The 11,649-nt window shown below is 40.4% G+C and overlaps 1 protein-coding gene across 6 annotated transcripts in view; it reads left to right on the plus strand.

Annotated features, from left to right (window-relative positions):
• The first annotated feature begins 2,242 nt into the window (after positions 1–2,242).
• The window catches only part of MRPL39 (mitochondrial ribosomal protein L39), a 120,032-nt gene continuing 110,625 nt past the window's right edge, over positions 2,243–11,649 (plus strand). For 5 of the 6 annotated variants that reach the window (XM_017856528.1, XM_017856524.1, XM_017856519.1 and 2 more), the window contains exons 1-5: positions 2,593–2,701; positions 3,408–3,614; positions 6,129–6,268; positions 8,604–8,703; positions 10,248–10,315. In XM_017856528.1, the coding sequence (XP_017712017.1) occupies positions 2,629–2,701; positions 3,408–3,614; positions 6,129–6,268; positions 8,604–8,703; positions 10,248–10,315 (588 nt within the window). In that variant the 5' untranslated portion in view covers positions 2,593–2,628. Of the gene's footprint in view, positions 2,434–2,592; positions 2,702–3,407; positions 3,615–6,128; positions 6,269–8,603; positions 8,704–10,247; positions 10,316–11,649 lie in introns of those variants that run through there. The other variant, XM_017856536.1, reaches the window with a different exon arrangement.

Genomic DNA, 11,649 nt, shown 5'->3' on the forward strand with positions numbered 1-11,649 from the left:
ATAGTTTATGTTCAAGTTTCTCTGTCACAGTAACATTCTTCGTAAACTTTTTTCCTGATCCAAAATCCAAGCAAGGATCATGCGCTGATAATAAATGTAGATCTATTTAGTCTCCTTTAATTTACAACAGTTTCTTGACTTTTTTGGGTTCATCTTTCATACAACTTACATTTTTGAAGAGTTTAGGTCAGTTGTTTTGTAGAATATATCACTTTTTGGATATACCTGATTTCCTTATAATTCTTTAGATTCTGGTTAAATATTTATGTGAGGAATACTACATAGATTATATTGTTTATATCACAACCAAGAAGCATAAATAAAGTCAGATTGTCTCATTTTGGGTGACGATACGTTTGATCACCTGACGATGATATCCACCAGATTTCTCCTTTGAAAAGTTTCATTTATCCATTTGTATTTTGTCAGTAATTTGTGAGGTGATACTTAGAGACTATGTGAATATATTGATCCTCCACAAACTTTCTCTATTGGTTTTAGCATCTATTGATGATCCCTTCCTGTACCAATGGTTACATTGGTAGATGCAGAATGGTGATTTTCCCTATTCTATTATTCCTACGACTTTTATTATCTGGCATTTTTTTTTTGTACAGAAAACTCCCTTCACTCTTTCCACACTTATTTATTCTTGAGTATCATTACGGATTCATGAATTTTTAGTGTACACGTCATAAAATTTCAGCGTTATTCTTTGTGTTATGCAAACTCTCCCAAATTTGGACAACGGGAGCCCCTTTGAGTTTGGTACCCCGTCCTTTTTAACATGTTTCTGTTTGTCTGTATTTTATAGTTAGTTACAGGCTTTCTGGCACAGTAATGATCCAGGCTTATCTTAGATATTTACTGTCACAGACTTGATTCTTTTTATTTGGCAGAGACATTGACAGAGTGAGACTAAGATTTGGGGAGCTGGTTGATAAAGAAGGCAAGAGAGGGGATTCAGAGTAAGAAAATATTTGGGGGGAATTCTTGGTCTAAGATTTACCTTGGGCATATCTCTTGAACTCTTAAAACCTGAATTTCTTTTCCTGGAAAATGAAGATTTTTATGTCAATTGCTCAGGTAGGTTGTGAAAATTAATAAACCCATCCCTATGATTGGTATATAGTATTTTTTGGCCATTATCACTAGTGACAACCTTTCAACTAGGTTAATTTCTCATACTGGTGAACTCCAATTACCTGCCTCCAATGGGTTTATGATCAAACTTGCTTAAGTTTATGTTCAGAGGCTTTGCTTCAATGTGGCTCTAAGACGTTCTAAGAGCACTAGAGTGTTTCTAGGTAAGGTGAAATGGGTACAGGCTCTAAAAGGCCGATGAAACAGAGAGCTTTCATGGGAATTGTATGCAAATTTGAGGAAGCAAAAGATACACCCACCCCCCAACCCTATATGTATATATGTACATTTCGTGGTTTGAATTAGGATCTTAAATGAAATGTAGCCTGGTAAAATGTAGCCTGGATGTAAATCCAAGCTCCGTCACTTACATTTCTCGTTTTAAAAAGTGAAGATACTTACAATTTCCTGGCGCAGTGGTTGTGAGTGTAACATTTGGGCCAAGGAGAGAGTCAGTTTATCGGGGCGCAGGGTCATATTTGTACCTTAGACGGCACTTCCACCTGGTGGCGGCGGATTCCAATTGCAAGGCAAAGGACAGAGTGGGGGAAAGGCTGAATTTGACACTCTTAAGTAAAGCCACAGTATTAATCTACTGTAAGTGAAAATATTTCCATCCTGTACCTACGGAGTGCTTACTTCAAATAACACTCATGTCCTGGTAGGACAGAGGAATTAGACAATGCGCTGAGGTTTGCCTGCAAGGGCATTCATTCATTCATTCATTTAAGAAACATCTGTTGAGCGCTGACTGTGAGCTGTGCTCTGTTCTGGGCTCTTGGGATACATCAGTGGACTAGAGACAAAAATTCTGCCCCGGGATGCCTTCTCCTATACATCCTGTACTACATAAACTAAACTAGAAAATTTGTAAAGAGCTCTTACGAATTACAACGTCTTCTCCAAAGTCAAGGCGACGTGTCTCGAGGCCTTTATTACCATGGCTAAGAGGAGAACCGGGGTGCAGACCCACTCCAGCCGAACTAAGAACCTACCCGGCACAATTGAAAGTTGAGACACGCGCTAGAAGATGTCATCGCTGACAAAATAGAAGACGCCTTCCCCATTCCTTGCCCCCCTCCCCCGCAGAAATGCATATATTCTTTTAGGGAAGCAAGCGGTTCACCTGGGTGGCCAGAATCGAACCCGCAGAGGCCAGAAGGCGGAGGGCAACGACGCCTGTGGGACTCTGTTTCCCTGCAGAGCCTACGTGGTGGGCGGCAGGCAGGCCGACCGCTCTGGGGGCCCTGCAACTCTGGGTCGGTGACAGCACCCAGGTATAGAGCACAGGTAACGCGCCTCGGCTCCGAGTCTCGGGGTCTCAGCCACGGAATCCCCAGCGAGGCCGGACGCCCCCTGGTGGCGGTGTGCAGTCTGAGCGCTGGGTCCGGAACAGAACTGTCCTGCGGAACTCCCGAGTGCGCGCTCCGTTTCCGGGGGAGGAGGGCGAAGAAGGACTTGCGCGCGACGGTTCTCACCGCTGCTATGGAGGCGCTGGTCATGGGTGTCCGGGCGCTGCGGCTCTGGCGGGTCGCATCCGGTGGGGGGATCAGCTGGAGTGAGTTTCAGAGGCCGTGGGGACAGGGAGGAGGCCTAGAATGTGTTGTCTGTCCACACTGGACCTGCGGCGGGGCCGGGGACATCCCGCGGGGCATAGGAAGGAGGAGGGTTTCTCAGTCCCGCCGCGGCGGTTGGCCTTATACACAGCTTGGGAGGACAAATGTATGGGAACCAGGGGCTGGAGGAGGGCAGGGGCAAGGGCAGGGGTCGGGTCAGGCCGCGGGAGGAGCTTGGGCCGCCTCTGCGCCCATGTCTTCCCTGGGAATACTTGGACTTGCCTTGGCAGGTTCCCTGATTTGGCTTTTGGGAAATAAACTCAGCATTTCTCATTCTGGATATTGATAGTTTTGGTATGGGACCTTTAGTTTCTTGAAATTTTATTCTTTTCCTTCAGACCCTTTCAAACCGACCACTTTCTTCACCTTCCCAATGACTCTAGTCCAGTTTTGACTCCGTTTCCTGGTTACTTTTTGCCCGTTATTGTAAAGCACTGATTGGAAACACGACAGAGGAAATTGGTGGGAAATAGCGATCTGATGTGAAAGAGCCAAATTTAAAAGTAGAGACACATATCTGGGCCAGCTCTGTTTCTTCCGCTGGTGTTTGTTAATATTACAAATCGGTTTAATTTTACCTCTGAGCGCAGTTTTGGCAGTATGTTAAACATTTTTTCAGTCTTCATATTTGTTGTAACTTATTCACAGGATTTATAGCAACATCTCCAGCTTCTCAGCTGTCGCCGACAGAATTGACAGAAATGCGGAATGACCTCTTTAATAAAGAGAAAGCCAGGCAGTTATCATTAACTCCCCGAACTGAGAAGATAGAAGTTAAGCATGTTGGGAAAACTGACCCCGGTACTGTCTTCGTGATGAATAAAAACATTTCAACTCCCTACAGTTGTGCCATGCGTAAGTAACAGAATCAGGTTACAGTTTTGACCCTTTTACTTGAGCTGTGTGGAAGAACTGGTGCAGGAGACAGGATGTTGTAATTACTTCTGATCATCTGCGGCCGTGGCAATCCCTTTATACCAAAATCCTTTCTTGAGATCTGCATGGTGATTGCTCCCACCACATTACAGCCGTAGCTAAAAGAAGCGAGCAAATCCCAGCTACTTGGGAGGCTGAAGCAGGAGGAGAGCTTGAGGCCAGAAGTTCAAGACCAGCCTGGGCACCATAGCCACCCCGTCTCTCAAAAAATAGAAATGAATTAGCCAGATGTGGTGGGCGCAGAAGTCCCTGGATTTCCCAGAGGTTCTTCATCTGGCACCTTATTGTCTATTCACTGTCCCTTTAGCTCCGGAGGGTACTATGAGTATTGCAAGATTGGCAGTGTAGTGCACAGATTGTCCTGCCTGGGGCTTGTTTGAATCTAGCTTTGTTTACGGTACTAGATTATTTTCTGGCAGAAGGTGGCCAGACCTGAGTGCATTGTTACTAGTGTGCTTTCTCCTTTAATTTAATTTTAGAGATGGGGGTCTGGCTCTGTTGCCCAGGCTGGAGTGTAGTGGTAGTCTCATAGCTCACTGAAACTCCTAGCCTCAGCCTACCAAGTAGCTGGGACTACAGGCACCCACCACCACACCTGGCTAATTTATTTTTGTTTTTTGAGAGATAGGGTGGCTGTGGTGCCCAGGCTGGTCTTGAACTTCTGGCCTCACATTATCCTCCTGCTTCAGCCTCCCAAGTAGCTGGGATTTGCTTGCTCCTTTTAGCTAGGGCTGTGATGTGGTGGGAGCAGTCACCATGCAGGTCTCAAGAAAGGATTTTGGTGTAAAGGGGTTGCCATGGCCACAGATTCATCAGCTTTTTTTGCTGCCTTTTTCTTTCTCCCCTCTTCGTTGTATAGCCTGACTTACATCTATCATCTGTCTTCCATTGAGCTCTCTCTGTGTTGTATTTTTGTTTACATTTATATGTACATGTGGTAAATGTGTGAGTGGGAATGTGCATGGGGTGAATGTGATTGGGATAAAAGTATTTATATCTTAAAGGAGACAGCTGTGCCCCATGTGTGCTTTGGTGTGGAAATGAAGGGAATAAGAACCTCTATATTTTATTTTTGATGAAAATGTTTTGATAGTACCTTTGATAGAACTGGTACTATTTAAATTAAACGCCAAAATAGATACAGGCATGACTAGCTGCATTGCTTAAACTTTTGGAAAACTCAGTAATGATTCCATTTAGGTAATTAACAACTTTAGTTATCAGCTTAAACTGGCCTAAAGAGTGTACACTCCCTCTTAATCTTCCTTCACTCTGGCACTTGAATTAGTACTTATAAATATGTACTCATTTGGTTTTCAAGTATTTCTGGAACCTCTGCCATATGATAGGCATTAGGATTACAGAAGAGGATAAGACAAAACTCAGGCCCTTAAGGAGCTTTATACACATCACATGTAGTGATACAGCTTCTGAAGCATCCTCAGCATGACCCCTGCTGTGAGACTTTCTTGTCATTCATGCTTGCAGTCATTCAGTAAACTGTTACTGAATACCTGCTAGTACTAGTGAATACCAGGCCTGGTGCTAGGCTGTGGATATACTGATGAGTGAGCAAAAGTAGACATGATCCCTGTCTTTACAGAGCTTATGTAGGGGTTGATAATTTAGACCCTGTAGTTTGAGTACTTTTGTAAGTAGCTATGTCATTACAGAACATCTAATCACAGTTGGCATTGCATTCTGGGTTGATGAAACAGACCAGAGCTGACTGGCTTATCTGGGAATTCATATTAATTTCGAAAAAATGGTAACTACGGTATTTAACTTGAAGCATCTATGTCATGGAAATAAGAGATGGTTTGGGAGCAAGACCCAAAACCAATCTAGAACTGATTTTTGTAGGTGTGTCTTAATATATTTCCCTTTCCTTTTGAGTTGTGTGTGTATCTATCCAGATATATCCGTGATGCTGCTCTCTAAATATTCAAGTGTAACTCTTAGAAAATTGTTTCATTAATAATTGACAAATTAATTTCAAACTAGTTGTAGCCTTAATGAATTTTGTAAATGGTTTGGGTAATTTTGTTAATAACCAATAAGACCTTGAGTATATTGGGTATTATTTTATTTATTTATTTATTTATTTTTGAGACGGAGTCTCGCTCTGTCACCCAGGCTGGAGTGCAGTGGCATGATCTCAGCTCACTGCAACCTCTGCCTCCTTGGTTCAACCAATACTCCTGTCTCAGCCTCCCAAATAACTGGGATTACAAGCATGTGCCCCCATGCCTGGCTAATTTTTGTAGGGTATTTTTTTTTTTAATTGATTATAGATGTAATATACTTTTTTTCTCTAAAAGGACAGTCTGCAGAATCTTGCCTTCCCATTGTTTTATTTCTAAATGTAGCACTTAAACATGTACCTTTTCACTCTGGATTTTGTTAGATAATCAGTCTGTTTTAAATTTCTAGATTTAAGTGAGTGGTACTGCAGGAAGTCCATTCTGGCTCTGGTGGATGGACAGCCTTGGGACATGTATAAGCCTTTAACAAAGTCCTGTGAAATTAAATTTCTTACTTTCAAAGATCGTGATCCAGGAGAAGTGAATAAGGTATTTCTGTCTCTACATTCTTTTCTATTTCCCTATTTCCCTTTTATTAAGACCTGTTTTCTATGGGGTGTAGTGTAAAAATATGGCCAAGTTTAAATGTTGTATTGTACTCTTTAGTCAATGTTTTACCTGTTAGATTAGGCACTTTTATAGTTCAAAAAATATCAGTGGCATCCATTTCTGGGTGTTTTTGGTATGCTATGTCTTTTATATTAATATCTTTTTTCAACTTACATTCATTAATCACTATATTGTGGGTGATTCCGTTTCCACTGCTACTGCTTGAATTCAGCCTTTGACCATCTTATCTAGATGATTTCAATAACTTTTTAACTCTTTCTGCTTACCCATCTCCCCACTTTCTTTTTCGGTACTTAAAAGTTGTTCTTTTACAGGCCTATAACAGCTTTATTAAGTGACATGACTAAGGAGCATGTCACTTACACCTAAAGAACTTGCCTACCTGATAACATTCACACGGCTTTCCAGGCCCTGTATAATCTGTTCCCAGCCTGCCTTTCCAGCTTGGCCTCCCCCTTGCTTCTTTCCTTTTCCTTCTTGTTCTGGCCACATTAGAGTACTTGGCCACTGTATTAGTCCGTTTTCACATGGCTATAAAGAACTCCCTGAGACTGGGTAATTTATAAAGAAAAGTTTAATTGACTCAATTTTTCATGGCTGGAGAGGTTTCAGGAAACTTAATGATAGTAGAAGGGGAAGCAGGAACATCGTACATGGAGGCAAGAGAGAGAGTGGGGGGAACTGCTAAACACCTTTAAACCATCAGATCTCATGAGAACTCACTCACTATCATGAGAACAACCTGGGGGAAACCGCCCCATGATCCAGTCACCTTCCACCAGGTCTCTCCTTCGACCCATGGGGATCACAATTCGAGATGAGATTTGGGTGGGGAACCAGAGCTAAACCATATCAGTCACTAATGGTTTATGCTGTGTTATCCACCTTGCTTTTTTTGATGCTTTCTTCAAATGTGAGCATTTTCTTTTCTCTCTATTAAAATCCTATTTATTTTTTACAATTCAATTAAAAGGCCATCTGCTTTGTGGTACCTTCTAAGTTTCTCCTTGTCAAAATTAATCCTCTTTTCTCTAAGGTCTCACACAACTTGGCTAGTCTCTAGATATGATATTTGAATTTTGTTTTGTACCATAAACTGTTGAATGTGAAGATAGGGACCACTTCCCTTATTGGACCTAGTTCTTGATATACATACAGTAGGTGTTTAATAAATATTTGTTGAAATAATTGAACAAGAAAATGATAGAAGTGACAATAATAGCCAACAATGGGTATGTATGTATTATGTATCAGGGACTGTTCTAGGTGATTTACAGATATTAACTCGTTTAACCTTCATACAAACTCTACAGTGTTCATACTATTCTCCCCATTTTCCCGATTAATAAACTGAGACAAAGAGAAGTTCAGCAGCTTGACCAAGGTTACTGATTTATGAACTAGTGGAGTCCACATTTGAACCTAGGCATTCTGGCTGGAGTTCAACAGACATTAAAGACATTTAAGTAGGATAGATGAAGAAGTACATGTTGCCAGTTGTCTTCAAGGCCTGGGTCTGTACTTATTTTTAGTGTAATGTGGTTGCACAGAATTTATAATGGAGAAGTGATCCCACTTTTGTAGTCCTCAAATGCTAAACAGAGCTTCTGAAAAGTGCTCAGAGTAGTGTCAGCAAGAGGGGAACACAATGGACAGGTACACTGCAGGTTTCTCCTTTTGACTCTGATCAGGTCATTGCTCTGATACCATCTCAATCAGGCATGTCCATGAGTCAAAATGTGCTGGTAAGATGAAAGCCCAGTTGCTGCTGCTCTGCTGTAAATATGAGTAATCTGAACGACATGTTAGGGTGTTAGGTTTAGGATAAGAGTCACTGATCATTCATAAAAGTTGAGTTTTTTCTCCATATTTATAAATGGTATAAACAGTTACATAATTAATACATTTATTTTACTTTAGCACAAGTTTGTTAACAAGTTAACTTTATCCTGGGTTAAAAATAAATACTTTCAGATAATAAAACTGTCTGTCGGGGTTGACAACCATTATGGTGCTTGGTATCTTGCACAGAAACATTACTAAGAACCTGAAGTTGATGCTTCATTCTTTCTTGATTTTTGCTTGGTTGAGGTAAAGTCATTGCCTGATGGTAACTGTTGCTACATTGTGTGAACAGAAATATATGAGAAATATTTTTGAAGTCAAAAGTTCACTTAAAATTTAATATTGTCGAAACTTTAGTGAATCTCAGTGTGTTTATATATATTTTATATACGTATATATTTTTTTCTAGGCTTATTGGCGTTCCTGTGCTATGATGATGGGCTGTGTGATAGAGAGGGCGTTCAAAGATGAATACATGGTCAATTTGGTCAGAGCTCCAGAAATTCCTGGTAATGTACACATATAAATATATGTCTTTTTGTGATCCTTAAATATTTTGATACCTATTTTTGATGATGTATAGAGTTTAGTTCTAATTTTATCTAGTATAAATTAGCATTATACATATGTTTCATTTATCATGAGTAACAAAATCTATCTTATGATGATGAAACATGAAGTAGTCTTTGCAGGTTAATAATTAACATCATAGAATTACTGGAAAGTGTTTGTCTTGAATATGAATTTCATGGAATTCCGCTATCTCAGCATTTACTTATTTATTTATTTATTTATTTGAGACAGAGTCTCACTCTCGCCCAGGCTAGAGTGCAGTGGCGCGATCTCAGCTCACTGCAAGCTCCGCCTTCCGGGTTCACGCCATTCTCCTGCCTCAGCCTCCCGAGTAGCTAGGACTACAGGCGCCCGTCACCACGCCCAGCTAATTTTTTTGTATTTTTGGTAGAGACGGGGTTTCACTGTGTTAGCTAGGATGGTCTCGATCTCCTGACCTCATGATCCTCCCGCCTCAGCCTCCCAAAGTGCTGGGATTATAGGTGTGAGCCACCACTCCTAGCCCTCAGCGTTTATTTTTTACAACTTTAAGCATATATTTCCAAATTGCATGTGTAGAGGAGGAGGAAATATGAGTATAAGTAGACTGCTGGGAAGAGCTGTCCTGAGGTGGTAATATCTCACCAGACATGACTATTACTCTGGAGAGAGACAACACTTTGGTGAGATGAAAGGGTGTAAATTGTAATTTTGCTAAAACTAGGATTTTGGAATAGTAAGTATGGTAGGATCACATGTATAATTTTTTTTTTTAAAGAAGTAGGTATACCTAAAATATTTGAAAGAAACTCAATAAATGATTCTAAGAACAAAACACCAAAAAGAAGCTATTTAGGCGATATAAAAGAAATTTAGCATTTCATATCCATTAAGTTATTTATCTACTTACTAAATACATTGTTCTTTTTAAAAATTTTTTTTTTTGTTTTTTTTTTGTTTTGAGACTAAGTCTAGCTGTGTCGCCAAGGCTGGAGTGCAGTGGTGTGATCTTGGCTCACTGCAACCTGCAACTCGCAGATTTAAGTGATTCTCCTGCCTCAGACTCCCGAGTAGCTGGGATTATAGGCACCTGCCACCACGCCTGGCTAATTTTTGTATTTTTAGTAGAGACTGGTTTTTACTATGTTGGCCAGGCTGGTCTTGAATTCTTGACCTCAGCTGATCCACCTGCCTCGGCTACCTGGAGTTTTTACATCTGGTAACTTTATGAAATCTGTATGGTAATTAGCATTTTTGAAGAAAACTTGAATGTTTAAAAAATATTAGTGATTAGTGATTTGGGGTTAACAATCTTTTGGCTAAGGGAAATTTGATAGAGCTCTGGCAAGCAGCTGGAAGAATGGCAACCATTTTATAATTTGTAGAGTTGGGAGACATTGCTAATCCTTCATTTCGTAGTCTAAATATTCAGTTGTTGCAAATTAGTAACTTTCTGTTAGGGCAGATTTGACTTTGCTTTTTATTTTGGTTGGATTTACAGTAATTTCTGGTGCCTTCTGTTATGACGTAGTTTTGGATAGCAAACTTGATGAGTGGATGCCAACAAAAGTAAGTGTGTTCTTCTGGAGTATTCATTTTAGAGTGTCTGCCTTTCTTTGTTAGAATGATTCCTGTGTTAGTTTTGTTGAATAATACTGCACGTTGAGGACATTTAAAAGAATCTGTCTATGTATCTATCGGTGTATCTGTCTGTCTGTCTGTCTATCGGTGTTGTTGCTTTTTCAGCCTATTTAAGACAGAGATAGATGAATGAGAGTATTTACATCAACATGGTCAGTTGTCTTGAAACTTTATGTCCTGCTTGACCTTTTCTTGATGTTCCTTCTAAGTGGTTTTAAGGTAGTGGTTTTCAAGAGGCCCAGAATATAAAATATAAAAACTTAACTATCTTGACTGATGTGGTAGTAGGGGGCCTGGCGCCATACCTGTTTGGATCACCAGAGCACAATTTGAAAACCGCTCCCTTAAACCATTTTAACTTGTTGCATACAGTGAGGTCCCTGTATATACAAGGGGCACATTGAGAGCTGGGTGAATTAAAGAATCCAACTTTGACAAAGCTAACTCAAGCATCAACAAACGAAATATTAACAAACTAAACTCTTTGTGAATGGTCTGCCTTTGTAATGAGGATGGTCCTTGTTGGTCTGGGACTTGGGTAGCAACAGAGCCTAACAAGGACAGTCTAGATCAGGTGCTCTGTAGGTAAGGGGTGCTGATGGTTGTCAAAGATCAAGCCTGGAGATGTGATTCTGATTGGGAAGAATAGGCAAATACCTAATTCTTAATTAAACAAAACTATATGTCCTATGTATTGGGAGTCTGGAGATCTGAAAAGGGGAAGCCGTGTACCACATCATTTTATCATTTCCACTGTGGAGATTCTTTTTATATTTAGTATCTCTGAAAATATATGAGCCTTATAGTAGATGGTATCTTGCAATTAGAATTTGCAGTGTTTGTGTGTGTGTGTGTGTGTGTGTGTGTGTGTGTTTTCCTTTAGTAATATATCTTAGATTTAGTGAAATACGGTAGTAGTTCTTAAAAGCAAGGATTTTGAAGTAAGGGCAGATCTAGCTTTAAATTTGGCCTTGGAAATTACTTTTTGTATAATCCTGCCCATATTACATAATATTGAGAGGGAGAGAAGAGGGAATCAAGAAAGAATGAGAAAAAGGGAGAGGGAAGAGAGAACGAAGAGGATGGAAGAAGGGGAGGGAAGGGATTGGAACTGTTTCTTCATGACTTCTGGGCTCCTGTCAGTGTAGCTTCCTTTTCAAGTATGTCTCCAAATTTAAGATTTTCTTTACTGGGGCAAACTGAGTTCAAGATTTAATTTTCGTTATCTTTTTTTTTTTGAGACGGAGTCTCGCTCTGTCACC

Source organism: Rhinopithecus bieti, unplaced genomic scaffold (genome assembly GCF_001698545.2).
Source record: "Rhinopithecus bieti isolate Rb0 unplaced genomic scaffold, ASM169854v2 scaffold_1295, whole genome shotgun sequence".
Lineage (NCBI taxonomy): Eukaryota > Metazoa > Chordata > Mammalia > Primates > Cercopithecidae > Rhinopithecus > Rhinopithecus bieti.